The following is a 22,223-nucleotide window of genomic DNA, read 5'->3' on the forward strand; positions in this document are numbered from 1 at the left end:
ATGCCAAGAAAAGTGATTGGACAGTGCAGTGCATCTGTGTGACCAGGAGGGGCTGTTGGGTGGGAGAGTCCTGAGATATGGCCTACAGTCAGTTTCCTAATGTTAAAGTGCAGGGCATTTGTGCCCTTAGCTCCCAAGTGCAGACAGATACTTGAGGAACTCAAGACGTCTCAAAGTCAGAAAGCAGGTGGGTGTTGAGTGCAGTAGTGAAGATGTCTGAGATCTTGGCCTCCTGTATTGGAGCCCCTGGTTGAATCATGGCTTCTCTGCTCCCCATCCACTTCCTGCTAAGGAGAACCCTGGGAAGCAGCAGATGATGGCTCCAGTACTTAGGTTCCTGATGCCCACATGGGAGAACTGGATTGAGTTCCAGGTTTCTGGCTGCAGCCTGTTCCAGTCCTATTTGTTACAGGTATTTCGGGAGTAAACCAGTGAATGGAAGGTTCTCTCTCCTTCCTTCTCCCTCCTTCCCTCTCTCCCTAAGTCAAATGAGAATAACCAAAAAAAGCAAAATAAGTTTAAAAATTTAAGAAATAAATCAGAATCTGCCAACCCTACCAAGTCCCACTCTCTGCTGTCTACATGGCTGGGGTCCCACACAGCCCCATGTAGCAGCACCTGCCTTCTGACTCCACAACCAGCTGGGGCTGAGGTCCAGAGGGTATTCCAATAAATGCGTCTCTATGTGCGTGTATGTTATTTATGTGTATAGATATTTATTGTCACCTCATTTATTGTCATTCCATACACAGGTAACGTCACCTGCAGGTACATAGCTCTGTAGCACTGAGCACATCCACCTGCAGCCGCCGCCACCGTCATCCCCAGCCGATCCCATCTTCCCAGTGGAAGCTGTTCAAAACCAGACACTAACTCCTCACTGCCTCTCCCTCCTGACTCCAGTACTGACCACTCTGGGTCCTCGTGTACACAGAATCACACCCCATCTGTCCAGGCTGCCTTGTACTTACCATCCTGTCCCCAAGGTTTCCCAGGTGTCAGAATGTCCTTCCTATCAGATTGAATAACACTCCATCACATGCATATCCCATGAGATGGAGGTTTCAGGGGCATAGCACACTTGCCCTGGAATCTCATCCAAGTTTTTCTTGCTACTGACCCAGCCCAGACCCCAGGCTTGATTCTGAGACAGAGACTTCATCAGATCCAAGCCTCAGGCTTGGCTCCAGGCGTCCGACTTCCTTCGTGGCTCCTCATTGGGGCACTTGCACAGGCATCCAGACCTCCTCCTCTTCAGGACTGCACTGGCAGCTTACCCAGAGCCCCTGCCCCAGGGCCAAGGCAGCAGCCATTACCCATGACAGCACTGCGCTGCTGGCCATCAGGGCATTCCAGTGAACCTGCCGGGGGAGGGGGGGTCCTGCTCTCTGTTACTGTTCGGGGGGGTCGTGGTTGTAACAGTCACAACTTCCAAGCAGCACCAGGTTCTCCTGTGAGCTTCCTGTACCCATTGCATTTTCTTCTGTTCACTGCTTCTTGCCAGGTACCTGCCTGCCACTCACCCATGTCCATCCACACAAAACATGGAGCATGCCAGACAGCTCAGGGCAGGCCCACTTACAGCCACAGTGAGCTTCTTCCTTGAGTGATGACACCCGTGAACTTGGTCAGGCGCCTGGCGTCCACCTCCAGCCACTGGTGCAGGTCACTGCGGCCGGCGCACCATGCCCCATCATAGAAATCATTCTCGTTGATCCCAGCCTGCAGAGGAGAGAGTGGTATTTTTCACAGAGGCTCTGAGGGAGGAAAGGGCACCCAGGTTTTCTCCCAGGGAGGCAGGAAAGTAAGTGGGATGGGAGAAGAAACTAAGAAGGCTTGGGAGGTCAATGAAAGGGCATTGTATCCTAAGTACCTTATTCTGCCACACACAGGTGGCAGCTCAGCAGTAACACACTGGGAATTATCCTTCAGCACAGGGCAGCTTTGTATCCACTATAAGATATGAACATGCTTTCATTTCTAGTTATTTATTTATTTGAAAAGCAGGTGACAGAGAGACAAGGGTGAAACAGAGAAAGATCTTAGATCTTCTGTTTCACTCCCCAACATGGCTGCAACAGCTAGATCTGGCCCAGGCTGAAGCTGGGAACATGGGACTTCATCCAGGTCTCCCATATGGGTGGCAGAGGCCCAAGCACTTGGGTCACCTTCTACTGCCTTCCCAGGTGCGCTGGCAGGGAGCTGGATCAGAAGTAAAGCTGACAAAACTCAAACATGGAATGCTGATGTCTCAAGTGGCAGCATAACCCTCTGCACCCCATTGTGGGCCACAAGAGATGACATTTATTGAACGCTCCTGGTACTCAGCCTTCTGACCACACCGCCAGCCCCCTGCATCCCAGTCCACACCTGCCATTTGCCAGGATGCAAAGGTGAACTGCTCCTTCCCAGAATCTCAGCTTCCAGGCAGGCAGGAAGGCAAGGGACACATGCACTTCCCCATCAGAGTCTGGGAAAGACCAGGCACAGAAAGCAACAAGTCCAGAGTGGTATTTGAGCTAAGTATCGAAGGACAAGTTAATCTGGGTTCAAGCCATTTCATATGATCGGTATCAGTTACTCTTGCTATCAAAATTCCTTTGGATTTGAATTTCCAAAACAGGCAGGTAAAACCTCTGGACTTGCACCTCTATCACCACCATCTGAAGATTTCACGCCATGACATACAAAACTAAAATACAAAGAACCCAAAGGCACAACTCTGGCTTCACGTAAGACTCGTTCTGCGTAAATCTCATTTTTGTGCTACAAGGATGTAATCAGACAAGGAAAGGGCTGAGTGATCAAAATAACAGGTCAGTCCATCTCCCCTAGCTCCACACACTTCCCGGCTCACATTCTGGGGGAAGCCCTTGTGTTAACAGGAAACACAAGCAGGAAATTCAGAATCCCAACTGTTGCAGATGAGCATCTTGGCCAAGGGTTCCAAGGTGGCTCTGCCACCACTGCAGAAGCTGGCACAGGCTTTGCATGAACACTAAACAACAGAAGGGGGGCTCTTCAACAAGTGCACAGGAAAGGCAGAATTCAAAGGCACGACTGTTTTGGTGCCCCCCCACAAAAATGGAAACACAGATTTTTCCTGATGGACATTTTCCACAGACTTTCTGGAGACACCTCCTGCATGCATTTCCAACCCATTCCTGAAACAACATGGAAGGCACCTGGTATAGGGCACAGGCAAATGCCTCAACATCACACATCAGGCTCTTCTGAGGATACCCCTTGGCTCAATGAGAAAGCTAATAGCCAATGTCCTTCTGAGCCCAGCCTCTCCATTAGCCAGCGCCCAGATGCCACAAGGAGCTGGATCACGGGGAAGGCACCTGCTCTTGAGGGTAGGGAAGGAGTGATTGTGCCGTCACGACCTCTAGGCTGGCACAGTGGCTGCTAGCTGACACAGGTGGGCACTGAGGTGCTCTGTGGCACAAGAGGCTTCATCGCTGCAGCCATGGCGGCATAATTTCACCTGTCTGCTGTGACGCTAGAGGAAGGGGCTGCTGCTGGCATCCAGTGAAGGAGAGGCTGCAATGCAGCTAAACACCCTACGATGCACAGGAAACGCTGCCCCCCCCAAAAAAAACTGCCTGATCCCAAGCATCAGAAGGGCCCTGTCAGAGAATCCCCGGTCTACAGCTAAGCAGAACAGAGCAGAATCTCCACCCACCCACCCTGAGGATTGTGGGAGCAGCACGGAGCTATCCCTCCAGTCAGGACATGGAACGAGAAGTTGAGGCTGCCGTTCCCTGCCTACCTGACCTCTGCTGCCCATCTCAGCCCTCTTGCACACGCTAGACAGTGAAAAAGTGCAGGACAGTGGCAGGCCACGGTGCACATCCCAAGACGGCTCCTGGGGAACTGGCAGCCACCTGAGCAAAGCAAGCGTGAGCCCACCTAGCAGGTGCTGGGGAGGACTGAGAGAGTGGGCAGGGCAACCCAGCACCGTCAGCAACATGCCAGTAACACTGCTGAGGAACCAAGGCAAGAGCGCACGTGGCCCCTCCTGCTTAGTCCAATGGGGATGCCTAGCGAACGCTGGAGAAACTTCAATGAAAGTCACTGCAATAAAAGGGTGACTCCTTAAAGGATAAACCTGTCTTGAAAAATGTCACCAACAGGCATGGCTCTCTCCAGTAGGGTGAAAATGTACTGAGAATCAATTCAACTTGCTCAAGCCAGACAAGGTTAAGAAGCAATGTGTATAACTTAAGAAGAATAAAGATACAAGTGTACCAAACAGACTCAATTTTACATAGGAAAAATGTGGAAATCACTGGTCTCTAATAAAACAAAATCCCGACAGTATCGGTTGAGTCACATAGGAGTTCTGATTGAAGACGATGAAGAAAACGCGTTAGTTTTTTTGTGTTCCTCTCTCAAAAATGTTCTCAAAAACAAACAAAAGTTAAATGAGACCCAGAAACACCATCTCGGTCTCTGATCTAGACATTCATGATTCCTAAAGTACAACAGACGAAGACTGCAATCAGATGGAGGAAACGCTGAGTGGCTCAGGGTTAACCTGCAGCTCTGAGAGCCAGAGCCGCAGAACCTGAGGACACTCAGAGCCTGGGCTGGGCGGGTCCTGGCACGGAGGGCAGGGAAGCCGAGACATGAAGGAACCATGCTGGAGCTGTATGAGATGACAATCAGCTCTCCACGTGCCCATACTCCTTCACAGTTAATCCTCTGCCCGTGGAGCCAGCATCCCACACGGGTGCCAGTTCCTCCCCTGGCTGCTCCACTTCCCATCCAGCTCCCGGCTTACGGCCTGGGGAGGCAGCGGAGAATGACCCAAAACCTTAGACCATGCACCCATGTGGCAGACCCAGAAGCTCCTGGCTCCTGGCTGCATATCTGCTCACCTCCAGCCCCTGTGGGCATCTGGGGAAATTACAACAAACAGAAGGTCTCTCTGTCTCTCCATCTCTGAGTAAATCTGCCTTTCAACTAGAAATAAATAAATCTCTATTTTTTAAAAAATAACTTTCTAGATCTGAAAGTTTTAGATCTCCAAAACATTAAAAATATGGTGCAAAAAAAGAGAATATGGTACAACAGGGACAAGTGTACCCCATGTCAGACTACCTGGATGCAGTACCCAGCCGGCTCTGGTTGTTAAATCCATCCTCCTCCTCCTGAGACTCCAAGAAGTAGCAATGATGGCTCAAACAAGTGAATTGCCAGCACCCTCACCCTATCACACATTTTTGTACAAATATAAGTTTGATTTTTTTTAAGATTTATTTATTTTGTATTGGAAAGTCAGATCAACAGAGGAGAGACAGAAAGGAAGATCTTCCAACCACTGATTCACTCCCCAAGTGGCCACAACAGCTGCAGCTGAACCGATCCAAAGCTAGGAGCCAGGAGCTTCTTCTGGGTTTTCCACGTAGGTTCAGGGCCCCAAGGCTTTGAGCCGTCCTCGACTGCTTTCCCAGGCCACAAGCAGGGAGCCAGAAGGGAAGCAGGGCCGCCGGGATTAGAACCAGCGCCCATATGGGATCCTGGCACATGCAAGGCGAGGACTTTAGCCACTAGGCTACTGTGTGGGGCCCACAAATATAAGTTTTAATTCCATTTTCATCAACTTTTTGAGTTCCCTTCAAATCAGTCACCCGTGACAGTCAAGACATTTTGATATTCACAAATCACCAAGAAATTTGTGTCTCACACACCATTCCCACACAGCTATAAGAAGTTACAGCCCAACAAAAGGCGGCAGACAACCTGAGAGCGGAATATATGGGAATCCAGGAATGGAGGGCTCCAGTGTAGGAGAGAATTCGCGAAACGGTGGTGCAGCAAGTCCCGAGGCCACTCAGAAGAGAGTGCATCCAGGAGTGCTCAGGAGCCGTCTTCAGGAACAGAGGTGTGTGACCCAAAGTGACTCACCGGGCGTGTCCTGGAGGACAACCCCAGCCACGTTATCTGCAAGAGCAACACCTGCCACATGCAGGCCGTGGGGAGGAGGGAGCAGACGTTTGCAAGAATCTGAGCAGTTCTCGGGCAGCAGAAAGTGGTCAGGAACCGACAGAACATTAACATTTGGGGCTGAAAATTGTATTTCTGGGCTCAGCAGGAAATATTTGCACAGTCTTAACCACAGAAGCCTTGAATACAGACATGCCTAAAAACTGAGAAACGATTTTAATGAGCAGCATTAGACAACAAAAAAAAAGAGGGATAAGAATGGGCTGACAACCCTCAACTTCCATGACAGAGATGCATCCATGTCAGCATGTATCGACAGGTGGCTGTATTTTAGACACAGTAGAAAGGAGCTGTATGCTGCTGCTCTGCCCACAGTGCTTGGTGCTGGCTGAGGGCAGGGCAGAGGACAGGATGTGTAACAGACCAATGCCTTCTGTTACACTCCTTTGCTTCTAACAGATTCAACTCTGATTTTAGCAAGCAAAGGACAGGATGCACAGATCTGGGGTGGCTGACGGGGCTGACTCCTTTTTCTTCCAGGTGTCTACAGAATGCCTATGACATGTCAGGCGTGGGGGAAAGCACTCGGGCTGAGGGCAGGAACAGAAGGCGGAGCATCCCAGCATCTGCACCACAGCGTGGTCCTGGTCCACACTGTGCGTGTTCTGTGCTCTCGGTTGCACGGAGACAGAAACAGCTGGAACAAATTAGAAAGTCATAGCCCAGCAAATGTAACTGCTTAGTGATCCTAGAAAAATTGACTTAAGCTGCCCCTCTGCTGACTTAGCCCATGGCTGTTTAAAAAGAGGAAGATTAAAGTGACAGTCATTCTATAACACTTTTGAGAAAAAAATAAAGCTCAGAGTGCAATGCTTCCAACTTTATCAACAGGGAGAGGGATCATGACCCAAAACCATGAATTGTGATATCTGATTACTATAGTTAGGTAACCAATTTGCCATAAAATGGCTATCAAAGAAAGTTGAAATTCTATCTTTTTAATGTAATACACTTAATTCTGCATTTCCTTGGAAAATTACCTATTAAATCTCTATTATGTCTAGTGATGACATCATTATTTGGTCAAATTCTCTATCATACTTCTATTATAGGCCCATAAACCTGCCCAAGTGCAAAGAAGTTGATCCGAAAGCACACTGACAAAGCACTACCTCGCGTTCAGCCCCGGATGAAGTCACTTACACAGGAACACTCGCAGCTTCTCAGGCCATTTTTAAAACCCATAACCAGTTTGTTAACTATTTCCTTACCTAAGCCAAGAACTAAACATCTAGAGTTTGAAATAAAAAATATTTTAAAATTAAGTTCAGGAACCCTATGCCATTTTACTGTTTTTTTAAAAATGGGAAAGAGATACAATGATTGAAAGAGAAACAATTCTTGCAAAGCAGCACCCTAACTCCAGTCAATTAACAGCTAGGGAACATGGAGCAGGAGCATATTCGATTCTCAAAACAAACACTTGCTGATTCCCTGGTAGCAGTCCATGTAAGGGGGGAGGGGAAGCGTGCCCCCACTCCAGCAAAGCAGCAGGGCACAGATCACCCTTCTGAGTGCACGCAGTCTGAGCTGAGGTCCTGGTTCTCCTCTACAGCTCATCAGCTACTGCTGCCTCCCAGCTCTGCCTGTGGCATTCAGATGGAGCAGAGCAGATTCCAAGGTGTTCGTACCAGCCATTACAGGTGGACTGCCTGACACAGCGCACACCTGGGGCTGGCAGCCGCTGCTGGGCGCACAAGGGTGACTCGGTTGGTTTTAGGGACGTGCCCGCTGTGCCCCGTGATTGACCTTCCTGGATGACACCATCCAAGTCTGGTCCATTGAATCGCTGAACGGATGTTCTCTGAGTTAGTCACCGGCTTTTCTTAGATGTTCTATTTTCACTGCTCTTTGGGGTTTGTTTTAGCGCTCGACCTGTTTTCTTGAAGTGAATGTTTCCTCTGAACATTTTCAAGAAGTGTAGCTTTGCCTTGGTGGTTCATTTTGTAACAGCATCTTTCTGTGTAGCATGGTTATTTCCATATTTTCTTAGACAGCACCTATTAAGGCCACACTGTGGGCACCAAGGTTGTCATTACTTCTACCTCCTACACCTCCTGGCTGCTCGTCGGCTAATTTCTGTGATTTCATTATTCTGAATATTCACTTCTAAAAGTCCGAAATCAACTGCATCTCCCTTCCTTGACTAGCCAGATTCTTCACAAAACTGTTGCTAATTTTTCAATTGTATACAGAAAAACATATCAGTCCTGAGGGTATAGGCCAACAGAGCTTTGCAAAGTGCCCACGGGCATGCAACTTTGCTGGGACCAAGAGGCGCCACATGACAAACTGGGAGCCTCCCCATGGCACTCCCACAAGTGTCTCCTCCAAGACATAAACCGTACTCTGATTGTCATCACCCGAGATCAGCTTTCCTGGTTTTCAATCTTACAGAAATGACACTTTCTGTAACTGCCCTGCCAAGGCTGTCACTCTGCCCAGGGCTGTGTCTGGGAGGTTCATCTGTGTGTTGCCATGCCTGCAGTATGGTACTCCTTGCCCTGTCTGCAGCTGCAAATGTCTTATTCATACATTGCTGAACATGTGGATTGCATCCAGGCGGGGCTCACCATGACTCCTGCTGCTATGAACACATCTCGGCGTGTCTTTCTGCATGTGAATGAATGTGCTTCTATTTAGACCTAACAGTGAACTTGTCACATCAGTGAGTCCAAGAATGTTCAACTTCCTGCCAAACACATTTCCAAAGTGGCTGTGCCACTTTCATTCCTGCATCAAGTTCCTGTGGATCTACATGCTTGCCAATGCCTGGCCCTCTTAAGAAGCCATTCTGGGGGTCGTCCGTGCAGTGTGGCCAGTAGAGCCTCCCACTGCAGTGTGAGCATTTTGCTCCCGTAAGTTCAACAGCAAGTTGGACTTGCAGGACTTGCTGTAGCTCACCTGACCCTGGAAACAAAGCTACAAACCTTCCTCAGCCTCCAGGTATCCTGTAGCCCCTGGGCCTGGAACTCCCTCTCCCCCAAGTGCTCTCTGCTCCAGCCACACTGCCAACTATTCCCTAGTGATGCCCAACAGGCTGCTACCCCAGGACCTTTGCTCAACCCTCACTCCTCCAGGAATGTTCTTCCCACAGCGTCTTGGCTCAGCTTCCAAGTGAAGGCAATTTGATCCCCCTCTTCACGCAGCTCCGTTCTCCCCAGAGACAGCACACCCAGCTCCCCTGGCAGGGGTCCTTGGTTCAATCTCCCTTCTCCCGAAGCACCTGTCACCTGGCAGCCTCCTAAGAAAGCTGTGTTCTGCTGCAGCTCCTGCTCCAGCAGACAGTGACTGCCAGGACTTCTGTGTAGCCATCGAGGCATTCCAAGAACCCAGACACAATGGGGAATTGCCAAGGCCCACACTCATCATGGCTTCCCCAAGATCTACAGCAGTGCCTAGTACAAATAACGTTCCCAGGACTGTGGGGATTTTTCATTAAGAAAGCATAAATAAAAGACCCTGCTCATTTTCCTTCTTCCTTCCCCTTTCTCTGCTCCCCAGCCTGGCTCGCTCTGTTTGCACAGCTGCATGCTTGAAGCACCACACAGAACCGCCTTCACACCTGACTCCAATACATACCTACAGAGACAGCCAGCTGCCTGCAAGGGGGAAGGACGGGTGACCCAGAGGACACCCTCAAACACACCAGGAGGCATCACAGTGGGGTTAGAGCAGCTGCAGGACACACAGGCTGACACCCCAGGAATGGGACTGGGAAGCCCTCAGGAGCCCGTGGTCAGGGAAATAAGGCCCAGAAAGGAGGTAAAGGAGACCACAGAACAGCTGGAACTTTCTTGCTAACCCTGGGAACAGCCAGAGAAGGAGCATGCTTGCAGCAGGATGCTGGGACGGGTCCCTAAGCCACCTGTGTCTGATCTCAGTTTCCCCTGTCTTACCTTGGTTTCCCTTTCTTAAGGCAGGACTCTTTCTGGGCATTTCTACATTTCAGTGAAATTCTGATGCCACAGTGTGAATGACAGTGAGAAAGAAGTCACAGAGCAAGGGCAGCAGACTCGACTTCTGGCCCCGCTGACACTGGGGCTCCCAGGAATCCGGGCTTCCCAGGTCGGATAGCTTTCCACCCTCTTGCTTTGATTGCTTTGTTCTAGCAGGTCCCATGTTTATGACATAAGCATCTTGAGCAACAAAAACAGCACATCACTGTCATTACAATAAGGCCATGCTGCATTTTCCAAGAGAGTCGTTATTTTAAATATTTTGGTCCTGCCAGTCCCATGGGAATGCAAATACCCCACCTTCCAGTGCTTTGGCATCCAGACACTGCCTCCCAGGCTGCTGCTCAAGGCCTGAGGCAGTCGAATCCCTCTGTCAGAATGGGCTCAGCACTCCCAGGCTTGGAAACCATTCTCCAGCCTGATGGCTTTTTGCCCCTGCAGTGTTTTATGCCCAGGGCAATGCCCAGGAAGGACTGATGGAGTTCCAGAAAGATCTGTGCAGTCAGAGACAGGCAGGAGGCTGAACCCCTGAGAACTGGAAAGACAGGCACAAGGGTCGAACACCCAGGTGCAGGGGCCACCGTCGGCAGGTGAGGAACACACACAGGCATAGTGCAAGGACACGGCGCCAGCAGAGGCACCAGACACCTCCTGATAGGAAAGCTGTGACCTCCACCTTTGGGTGAAGGAGTGGCAATGGAGGAGGGGAGAGTTCCAGCTGCAGCAGGAATAACAGGTGCAGGGAGACCCACCTGTGGGTGTGCCAGGGGTGTGAGCTGGGACTCCAGGACATAGCCCAATGGGTTCACTGTTCTACATCCAAGTTCCCTTGTCCTGCATGGGGTGGGGAGAGGAAGCTACCAGCAGTGATTCTGTTCAAAGCTCGCCCCTCATTCCAGGCACAAGCAAGACTGAAATGCTGGAACCAGATCCTAAAGCCAGCATCTAGAGCATGCTCCTTGAAACTCCTTGAAAGGAACATCTACTAACAGCTGTGCCTCACTCCCGCCAGGTAGAGAAAATGCTGCCAAAGGGCTCCTGCGATCAACAGACACTTCCCGGGGCAAGAGGGGTGTCTCCAAAGGGCCAAACCCTGAGCCATTCCTGACTCACATGAGACAAGGGGGAGAGAAAAGGTCAACCCATCGTGATTGGGCCATGGCACAGATATAGGACATCTGCCTACAGGCCCTTGCTCTTCTTCTAGGGACCTCAAAATATCCACCCTTTCTTCCAAGCTCTGCTCTCAGCACCAACTGTCTTACATTCTTGGTCAGAGACAAGGAATCCTGACACTACCCTGAGTCTCTTCCAACTGCCCCAGGCATTTTATATTTTCTGCTCAGGCCCTTGCTTATCCTACCTTTATTTAGTCTTTCATTTATTTGGAAGGCAGAATGAGTGAGAAACAGAGACAAAGCTGCTGCTTCATCACCCCCACCCCAAGTACCCACGACCATGAACGCTGGGATAGGCAGAATCCAGGAATTCAACCTGGACCTTCCATGGGGGTGGCAGGGCCCCAACCCACTTGAGCCATCACCACTGCTTCCCAGGGGGTGCTCTAGCAGGAGACTGGATTCAGGAGTGAAGCTGAGACTTGGATACAGTCATCCACTTGGTGTCTGTTGGGCCAAATGCCTACCTCCACCAGAACCTGAAAGTCCTAAAATTCAGGCTGAAACCTAGTGCTCCTACCCAAGGCTGCTAAGATCTGTCCTAGGCTTCCCAGGTGAGGAAACATGTAAATGTCCTCACAGAAGCGGGGCAAGTCCCTTAGGCAACAGTGCTGTCTTCTGAACTCCAACCCTCCCAGTGTCCTCAGCGGACCGGACAGGTGGTGAGCTGCCGTTAGATGGCCCATCTGAACATAAGTTACCGCCTGAGTCTGTCTATAGGCAGAGAACCGCAGCAAGAGTCTAGAGGTCACTACCAATATGTTCTCCTTGAGACTTGCAACATGAAGTTGCAGCATGTCTGCCGCTGCCCTCAGGGCTGTAAAGACCTGTGATTGCTTCCGAATGGGCGCCAGGCTCCTAAAGGGGTTAGGGTTAGGGTTAGGGTTAGGGTTAGGCTCCTGCATCTGCTGGGGAAGGGACCACAGGCGACATGCCAAGGCTTGGCCCTCCACTGAACTGGGTTTTGAATCTCTGGGACATGGACCTTGTCATAGTGGACCTCTGGCTTCTTCTCCCAGCTTCTTATGGGATTAACACAAGGAAGATTCTACTTGAGAAGTTTTTTTAAAAAGGCAACTGTGAGTTACACAAACTCTTTCCAAGTCCTCTGCTAACAGTGAGGTGAAGAGAGGCAGGTGTTTTTGCGACAGCCTGCTAAACACTCTCCAGCAAAAGCACGAAGTATGCATGATATGTGGTTATTTCTAAGGGGCATTTAAACCTCTGCAGGGCCTAGGGTGAGGCTGTATACTTGGAGCCCTAGTTTGTGCACCTGTGATCATGCCACACCTGCAGCCGGAGGCCCTGACCTGTGTCATCTCCCGGGGAGAACTGAGAGAAACCCCTCACACAGGTGCAGGCAGCACTTCCCTGCCTGTGGTTAACACCAGGTAATCTATCAGGGATGCAGCCCACATACAGAGTGACGGCTGACTGGGGCTTGGCTGTCAGAGCAGCTACGCCGTGCTCCAATGCAGGTAGGAGATGTCCTTGCTGGAGGGTGTCAGGATAACTAACACACCACTAAAGAAAAAAACACACATCATAGAGACAACAGCATCAGTGGGTCCCCCTGTGCACTCACCTTGACCGAACCAGCAGAGTGAGCCCTGCCAATATTTTGGCCCAGGGAGCTATGCCTCCTGTTAGTGCAGGATAAAGCAGAGAGGAAGAATGACTGGGAATAGGAACAGAGCAGCCCATCCACCAGGGGCCTCCTGGGTGGCCCAGGGAAGGCAGGTGAAAAAATAAACAGCATCTGCTCTCCAGCCAGGTGCCTGGACAATTCCCGAGTTATGGGTGCTGTTCTGGGCACTACAAGACAAGGGAGAGGAGAGATGAGGCTCCCCAGGCAGGGAGGTTGCTGTTAGGGTCATCACTCTCTCCCAGACCTCCACGGCCACCCGGCTTCTGCCTTCAACTGCTGCCCGTCTTCCCTCTGTCATGCTGAGTGAGCACCTGCTCCGTCAACACTGTCCTCACCTACGCTCATGACACCAGAAGCAGCCCTATTCCTGATAGACTGAAGCTATGGGGCTTGGGATTTGAACATCTCTGGGTGAACACGATGCCACGCGGAATCTGTTTCTTCCCCTGGGCCTGCCTCAGCCTGGTTCTTGGCTGACTTTGCTGGGGAGTGTGGGGTGGGGCACTTGGGATGGGAACTGAAGCAGGATTGTAGGTTCAGAGTTTTGGACACCTGCAAGTGAAGAAGCTGGGTTGAAATTCAGCTCCACTCCCGACTCCAGCTTCTGCTCATGCAGACCCTGGGAGGCAGCAAGTGCACGCTCAGCTAGCTGGTCCCGGACACCTACACGTAACACCTGCTTTGAGTTCCCAGCTCCCAGCTTCAGCCTGCCCACTGCTAGCCATTGTGGATCTTCAGAGAGAACCAGAGGATGGGAGCTCTCTCAGTCTCTCTCTATCAAATAATAAGGAAAATGCTTTAAAATTTAAAAACAAAACTATCAATCACCTTACTTTGCCCCTCAATGAATCCCATAAGGGTTCAGGATACCCCTCTTTCGGATACGGCAGTAGAGGCTCAAAAAATGTAAGACAAGGATTAAAAGGCCCTAAATGAGAAGGGTCAAGACCAGCATCTGGACTCAGTGAACCTGACTGTGATGCCCTCGCTGCTGCACTCTACCTGTCTACTTGGCCATTGCAATTCCTAGCTGGCAGGACACAGACACCCTCCCAGGACCAACAGGGGCAGGTCCCCGGCCTGCTGGAACAGCCTGTATCTGAGCGCCTGGGCTCTGGTCCCAGACCCACTTCCGACTCGAGCATCCCTCTAACGTGCCCCCGAGGTGGCAGCAGGTGGCGGCTCATGCACTCAGGCTCCTATCATGCACAGGGCGACCCAGACTGAGTTCTTGACTCCTGATTTTGATCTGGTCCTATCTCCTTTCAAATAATAAAGAAGTACAGTTTTAGAAGGAATTAGCAGGGCCCTTTGGCTCTCAACTGAAAGTGTGGATAAATGTGTACACACTCCTTATTCAAAAATAGCTTCATTTGTAACAGAAAATTTTCTGGACAGTTTGGTGGGTTTTTTTTCAGTTTTTAGTCACACAGATACTTAACAGCTTTTATTTTTAAAAAGGAAAAAGACTAATTATAAAGCAGCTTTTATTTCATTGACAATAACTGTGGTCATGTTCAGTCCAACCTCTGAACTAACAAAGCATATACCAGGGTGGCTTGAAGTCTATCTGAAGTGGTCCAGGTGGGGAGTGAGGAGCGCAGAGTGGAAGCTGGGACTCAGACAGAGCTCAGACCAGATCTTCACGCCCTGCACTCCTTGGGCAGAGACCTCGACAGCAGCTGCCCCTGGCGTACTCAGAGATCTCAGGGGACCAAGGAGTCCACCCTGCCACTCGGAAGCCCTTCCCCATAGTGCGGGTATTGTGGTGTAGCAGATCGAGTCCACATCCCAAATCCAAGCTTTGGTTCAAGTCCTGGCTCCTCCACTCCCTGCAAATACATCTGAGAAACCAGTGGATGACTCAGGCGCTTGGGCCCCTTCCACCCCTGTGTGAGATGCAGGTGAAGTGTTCTAGACTCCTGGCTATGTCCTAGCCCAACCTTAGCAGGTGCAGGATGGAAGACACCTCCCTCTCTCTCTCTCTTTCTCTCTTTCTCTCTTTCTCTCTTTCCCTCTCTCTCTCTCTCTCACCTCTGTTACTCTGCCTTTCAGACACATGAACAGATCTTTGCAATCGAAGCCTTTCCCTGGAGTACAGCTTTGACAGTCCCTTGGAGGCAGAGTGACCTTACTAGAGCTGGTGCGTGTGGAGAAATGGCGAGGGAGCTACATAAACACAGCGCAACTGGGGAAAGGAAACACGCACAGCTCCACTGGCGTACCAGCCAGGACGAGGTCAAGCACATCCTAAATGGAGGAGACAGCAGCTGGGAGTGAGGGAAAGCCATCGGACAGAGACGGGTCTGAGTCCTAGAGCTCCTGAAGGCAACCCCGGCACGATTCTGGGGACCTGTGCAATGTGAGGTCACATGGCAGGGAGCAATGAAGGCTGCCTGAGCTGAGGAAAGGGCCCTGGGCTGACCAGTGGACCAGGAGGAGCCACGGGCAGAGGATGGGTGTCCTGCAGAGCCAAGAAAGGGGAGAAGACAAACCTCCTTAGAGCTTCCAGGGAGAGACGTGTGGACCTAGGACTTCTGTCCCCAGAGCCATAAGGACAAATCTGTGTTATACAGGAGCTAAGTTGAAGCTCTGTTACACCAGAAACCGGGGATTCACACCACGGCTCAGCACCCAGGATTAATGTTGCCTGGGCACAGTGGGGAGAGAAGACTTGTAGGCAGGTACACATGCTTGAGCAAAGACCTGCAAGGTGTACACTGGTGGAAGCAGAGCAGGACCCAGAATCTGGGATGATGGAAAGGGAGACTTGATGTGGGGTCAGAGCCAAGGTCACAGTGATGGAGGTGTCTGACCTCGGGGAGGAAGAGACAGTGGAGGCAGCTTAGAAGAGGTGTATGTGGCAGAGACTAGAAGCAAGGGGCAGGGAGGTAAGTGGGATCACCTTCATGTCTCTCATCTGTACCCCACAGCCCTTGGTGCCTCTGTCCTTCTCCTGCCCTGTCCAGACCTGCAGAGCGGAAGGACCCAGAGGCACAGGTGGGGCCATGGGCACCTGGGACTCAACAGCACCACTGTGACAGTTGCAGTCTTTGCAAAACACGCTATACTTCCCTTATGGTGGGACTCGACACAAATGCATCTGAAATGCCACACAGGGTGCCCACCCCAGACCCCCTTGCCCATTCTGAGAGCAATGGCAAAGGCATCCACCCACATCTGCAGCTGGGGCCAGTACCTGGATGTTGAGTCTCCCACGATGGGCTCCCAGACCGTAACGCTTCACTGTGGATGCATGCAGCTGGAAGTCTGTGATTTTTAAGGTTTCTAAGCCAAGAGGTGGGCAACCTGGAAAGAACATGCCTGTTAAACATATGAAACTTCTGGTTTTCCGACGCTGGCTGTGTGCTGTCCCGTTCTCTGGTGCTCCCAGCCACCAGCACAGCCCCATCCCCTGCAATGCCTGGTGTTTCCGGACAGACACGGTGGATCTCACAGTCCACATCTCCCTCAGATATTCCTTCTCTGAGCTGTCTGTGTACCATCTGTGCCTGCTTGCAATTAAGGACCTTCCACAATGGCACTCAGTCAGGCAGCACTGCTGGTGAAAGCCCGAGAGATTTCAGAGCAAGGCCACGGTCAAACTCTGTAAATGAGTTGGAACTCGTTGATGTTGCCTCAGCGACTTCAGCCTTCGTGTGGTGTGGGCTGATGACCAGAGTGATATAAACAGAAAAGCAACATAGCCTCCCATTCTTGGCAACACTGGTTGCTTTGAGAACAGCTTCTAAACACAGTGTGTCCTGTAGAATAACACACCAGCGTGCAGGAAGGCCCCTGACGAGCATCCAACCTTATGCATGGCAGCGTTAATGGCAGCCAGGGCGGAACCCAGGCCACCCAACACCCTGGCTGTGCTTCTCACTGGCTGCCCCTGCTGTCTGACTGGGACATCTCAAAGTGACACTGCCTCCTCCATAGCCAACATGGAGAAGACAGAAAACCCCATAGAAGATGTGACCAGACCCCGTGTCTCCTGGGAGACTCAGAAAAGGCCTAACATATCAGACCAAACTTCTTTTTTGAAAAAAGTTGTGTAGGCCCGGCGGTGTGACCTAGCAGCTAAAGTCCTCGCTTTGAACACGCCCCGAGATCCCATATGGGTGCCGGTTCTAATCCCGGCAGCTCCACTTCCCATCCAGCTCCCTGTTTGTGGCCTGGGAAAGCAGTCGAGGATGGCCCAAAGCCTTGGGACCCTGCACCCGTGTGGGAGACCCAGAAAAGCTCCTGGCTCCTGGCTTCAGGTCAGTGCAGCACCGGCCATTGCGGCTCACTTGGGGAGTGAATCATCAGACGGAAGATCTTCCTGTCTATCTCTCCTCCTCTCTGTATATCTGACTTTCCAATAAAACTAAATAAATCTTAAAAAAAAAAAAAAGAAAGAAAAAAGTTGTGTATTTGAAGCGTGGAGGGACAGGAAAGAGGCCTTCCACCTGCTGGTTTGCTCCTCAAATGACCATGATGGTCAGTGCTAGGCCAGGCCAAAGGCAGGAGCTAGTAACTCCATCCTGTTCTTCCACATGGGTGCCATAGGTCCAAGCACTTGGGTCATCTACTGCCTTGCCAAGTGCGTTAGCAGAGAGCTGAGTCAAAAGCAGAGCAGCTGGGACTCAAGCCAGTGCGCTGACATGGGGTGCTGGCATCGCAGGCAGCTCGTTTGTACTTGTCTACTCCTCCAATGTCCACAACAGCTGTGTTAAGCTGAGACTGAGTCCCAGAGCTAGCAACTTAATCCAGGTCTCCCATACGGGTGTCAGCAACTCAATCACTTGAGCCATCACTGCTGTCTCCCAGGGTCTACACTGGCAGGAAACAGGTGAGGAACCAGAATAGGGAACTGGAATCAAGGACTGTGCACCCATGTGGAAGACCATCTTCAGCACTAAACACCCCCTCCCATCCTTCTGTTAGTCTGCACTCAGCTGCCTCACCATGCACCTGCTTCACACTGACTGCATCTGCAAATACAGAGGTGCCCTGCAGCGCTCACACAGGACACTGGACTCCACAGCTCAGGACCTCGGCAGACTCAAGCAACAGCACTGGCTGAACCAGCAGAGTCACCCACCTTCCCCAAACAACAAGCTTAGAACATTTTATAATGCACAAGGAAGCCTAAGCAAAAAGGCAATTTGAACGTAAACTCTATCTCTTTATGCAATTTGTGCACATTTTGAAAAAGGATTTTTTTCTAAACTGAAGGACAGGAAAATAAAGGGCAGGAAGAAAACCTTCTGATTTAAAGATTCTAAAGTAATTCAAACTACAAAGTACTGAAATGTTCTCTGTACCGAACATTCAGCCAACTAACTCAACATTTGCTACTCTGGCCCATTTCCCTCCTCTTCCTTCTGACTGAGACTGTCACGCTGGCAATTCTCAGCAAGTTTGGGGAATGCCCCAAAGGAGCAAAACCAGGAAGCTCCTGCCCCTGTGTTCTCTCTGGAGAGCAGGGCCCAGGACTATTAGCAAGTCACAGGGAAGCCTGCTCAGCCACTCTTCACAAAGACAAGAAACTCAAAAGACTCAGCACAATCCGGAGGCCTCAGTGCAGAGCAGAGCCGGAACTCCGTGCCACCAAGCCAGCGGAGGGCCCCGTGTGCAGAGGCCCACCAAGCCAGCGGAGGGCCCCGTGTGCAGAGGCCCACCAAGCCAGCGGAGGGCCCCGTGTGCAGAGGCCCACCAAGGAGTCTGTGTTCATCCTCATGCCGGCTGCCCCTGGCCTGGCAAAGAAGAACACGGCAACAGCTCCTGTCCCTGGGCAGCATTCCAGCTGCAACAGGACCCCAAGGGCAGCTTGTCTGGTGCCATGGCAGCCAAATACAATCCCCAACAGGAACGGATGGGCTTCCAGGATCCTCCCAGCCAGGCAGTGAGGCAGAGATGGACACAAAGGCCACGATCCCAGTGCCAGGTCCTGGAGCCCCTACAGCTGCAGCTTCCAAGAGAGACTCTGCAAAAGGCCAGGAAAAGGGAACCGGAGTCTGGGTCTCTTTACTAGCTAAACTATCATGGACAATCACACAAGCAAGTTCTTTAAATGTTTTCCTCCCTCCCACCATCACCATAGATCCTGTGTGCCAACTGCTGGCACAGCTGAGAAGCCACAGGCACCCAACACCATGGAAAGCAAAACAGGAGGACTTTGCCAGTGCAAGAACTGCTGAGGCCAGAAAGGAATTAGAGCCCCTTTGGTTTCAATTTCTCAAGAAGCCTCCAATCCCAGTCCAGGGTCCTGCCAAGCAGCAGACTTCCCAATCCTTGGGAGTTGCATCCACCCTGCAAAAAATATGGCTAAGGAAGATGGATATTGTGTGAATGACCAAGCTTACTGGAGGGAAAGGAGACCAGTGTTCCAAAACTGAATTTAAGAAATCTGCCATCAGAAAGTTAAAGAAATCTTGGATGGATGAAAATATATTGGTGTCATAGCATCAAACGAGGAGATAATGACCAGGCTCAGAGAAGGCTTTCGATTCCTCTCCATGCTCCACACCAAAAAAGAAGATGCAGCCTGAGGCTCGGACAAGTGCTACCCTCCAAGGCCCTGTGGCTAGCTGGGGTCACCTGCTTGAAGGACAGCAGAGCATTCTTCAAGACATCAAGGCCACTGCCAGGGACATACGCATGGCCGTCCTCTGGGCTTATTCTCAAGGTCACCCATGAGGCCAATAGCTAGGAAAGGTAGTGTTCTTTCCTTCACCTTCTCATATTGACATTTGTTTTTGACCAACAAGACAGGTGAGGCAAACCTTGGCACAGGCAGGTGGCCTTGCCTGTCTCAGACACACTGATTTCCAGCAGGTGTCGGCCTCTACCTGGACCCTCTGGAAATTTCTGAGCCAATCCCAGCCTCACCCAGTCTCTTAGAGAGCCAGCATGGGAAAGACAGCCCTCCAGACACACCCAGGGGAGAACTAGGGCAGCAGCTAAGTGGCTGAGGCCTAGACCAGCTCCCCCACTGGACCTCTGTTGAAAGAGCCCTGGCCACCACTCTGCTGCAGCTCTAGGAGGCCTTCTGGAATCCCACAGCTTCTGGCTGGTGCAGCTCACCTAGAAGGCTGCGGGGCTCACACAGCTCCTTGCCCAGGGCCCCAGGACTGCCAAGGATGCTCTCAGGGAAACAGGAGCTAACTGGGGCTCTTTATCTGCAGGTGGCTGGAGGGGCCTTCAGCCTGAAAGGCCCTGACCCTTTCTCCTTTCTTGCATGCCCAGCCCCAGGTGGCTTCATCTGAGAAGCCTTCCAAGACTCCCCCTGACTCCACTTCTCAGCCTGTGCCCTTTGCCTCAAGTACCACCTGCTAACATAACCCACCCTGCTTGCGTTGCAGTTGACGTCCTCCCATAGAGCAGTCTCCCCAAAGGCTGTGGAACTCGGGACACAGGGACACCATCAGCATCGAACTCCCAATGCCCAACCAATGTTTCCCAAATAAACGGACAGACGTGCGTTATGACCCGGTGTAAATAGGAATCACTGTGTTTGTGCCATCACGGCAATGAGTACTTTGTTATTTATTGCTTATTATGCACTGGAAAATAATTCCTATTTCAAAACAGCACTTCTCGAGCCTCACTCACTTGCTTCCCACTTTTATGAATGTTTCCACTCTGCTGTTCCGCCTTCACTACTACTGATTCCATTGTTGTGTGATCAAATAAGGTTAGTGGGAACAAAGCACATCTGTGTCTAAGGAAAGATGAGGCGTATGAGGCAAACCTCTTATATTGCTCTGGGAAAAATAATCAGAAAATACCAATTATTGGTGTACCAAACTTAAAAATTATCTGTTATTTTAAGATTCAACATTGCTAGAGAGAACAGGTAAGACAAGGAGTGAGGAGACATTCGCTAAGCATTTATTCCACAAAGAGATTTACCCTTAGAGTGTTTTTAAGAAAAGCAAACCAATATACTCCTATACTATGGAAAACAATGGGCAAAAGGCCTAAGCAGATACTCACAACAGAGGTAATGACAGATTTTTTAACATAGCACAAAAAAAGAGTAAAAGATATAGGAAGTAGAAAGTAAAAAGAAAATGAATTATTATTTTTAACATACAATTTTATACCCAAATTCAAAATAAGGCAACATTATAACTAAGGAGAGCCTAACAAGATTGCTCAATATAAAATCAACATGCAAAAAGCAACCATATATTGTTATAGCAACAGTAGAGTTAAACAATTAAAACTAAAGATATCACAGAATATCAAGTAGTGAAGAATCAATTGAAACATCCATAGCTCTCCAAAAATTATGAGACATTAAGGATGATCCAATCATGCAGAGGTACACTATGTTCACAGAGTAGAAGATTCAATTTTATAAATTTATTCTCCCCAACTTGACTTACAGAATCAAAGCAACTCTGATCAAAATTCCAAGAGAGCTTTGCAGAACTTGGTGAGATTCCGCAGACACTGTGTGCACACTGATCAAAAAAACTGAAAACTTTAAAAGAAAGGCTCAATCTTCCAAACATCAAGACTTGTTAGGAAGCCTACAGTCACTGAGAAAGTGAGATATTTCACAGAAGTTCTGAAAATAAAATTAATGTTAAAGAACAGTGAGCCTGAAAAGAAATCTACGCATACGTGAACTGGAATATCCCAGCATGTAAGGAGCACTGCAAAATACTGGGCCACCATCCCAGTTGTTTCCCATCTTAATCTATATGGGTTCTTAACCAGACACCATCAACTAGATGGCTTGTCAACAAGAAAAACCGAATTCTGTTCTAAAATCCAGGTAGTCCAACACCAAGATGCCAACAGACCCAGCGGTTGGCAAGGGCTATTCCCTGGACCATAGACAATGGCTTCCTCCTCCTGTATCCCCAACATCAAGGTGAAGTCATGGGAGTTCTGGGGTGGGGTGTCTATTTTACAGGGAAACCAATGTCATGAGGGCTCCACCCTCATCACTTAATCACCTCCAATATCATCAACTTGGGGGTGGGAGTTCAACATACAGCTCTAGGGGAACACAAACACCATCTATAAAACTCATCTACTGCTTTTTTCATGGAATGTTCAATAAGTCGGGAAAGAAATCTACTTAAAATAACTTCTATCTCTAGTGGTTTAAATAGTCTTTTTGGTGAAGTTTTAAGGTATAACAAAGTGAGTTTAATTTTATGAAGAATCAGAAATATAGAAAATAGAATCTTACCACAGAAATGTCAAGGAATAGAGAAAAAGACACATTGAAGAACTTCAAGAACAAAATCTCCAAGAATAGCAGAAGCAGACGCTAGCCTTCATCACGACGCGTCTCTGATTTCTATTCCAAATGACCAGTGTGTCCTTCGTCAATGAGAGCCATACGTGGGCTCTACCAGGTGACACTAATGATCAGAACCTTCTTGTGATACCCACAGGTGCCGCCAAGCTCTT

At 50.0% G+C, this 22,223-nt stretch overlaps 1 protein-coding gene across 1 annotated transcript in view; it reads right to left on the reverse strand.

Annotated features, from left to right (window-relative positions):
• CPXM2 (carboxypeptidase X, M14 family member 2) overlaps positions 1-22,223 on the reverse strand; it is a 95,868-nt gene that overhangs the window by 61,142 nt on the left and 12,503 nt on the right. The window contains exons 3-4 of the mRNA XM_058671211.1: positions 16,000-16,109; positions 1,583-1,722 (exon numbers count right to left, since the gene is read on the reverse strand). Coding sequence (XP_058527194.1) covers positions 1,583-1,722; positions 16,000-16,109 — 250 coding nt within the window. The remainder of the gene's footprint in view (positions 1-1,582; positions 1,723-15,999; positions 16,110-22,223) is intronic.

Source organism: Ochotona princeps, chromosome 13 (assembly GCF_030435755.1).
Source record: "Ochotona princeps isolate mOchPri1 chromosome 13, mOchPri1.hap1, whole genome shotgun sequence".
Taxonomy (NCBI): domain Eukaryota; kingdom Metazoa; phylum Chordata; class Mammalia; order Lagomorpha; family Ochotonidae; genus Ochotona; species Ochotona princeps.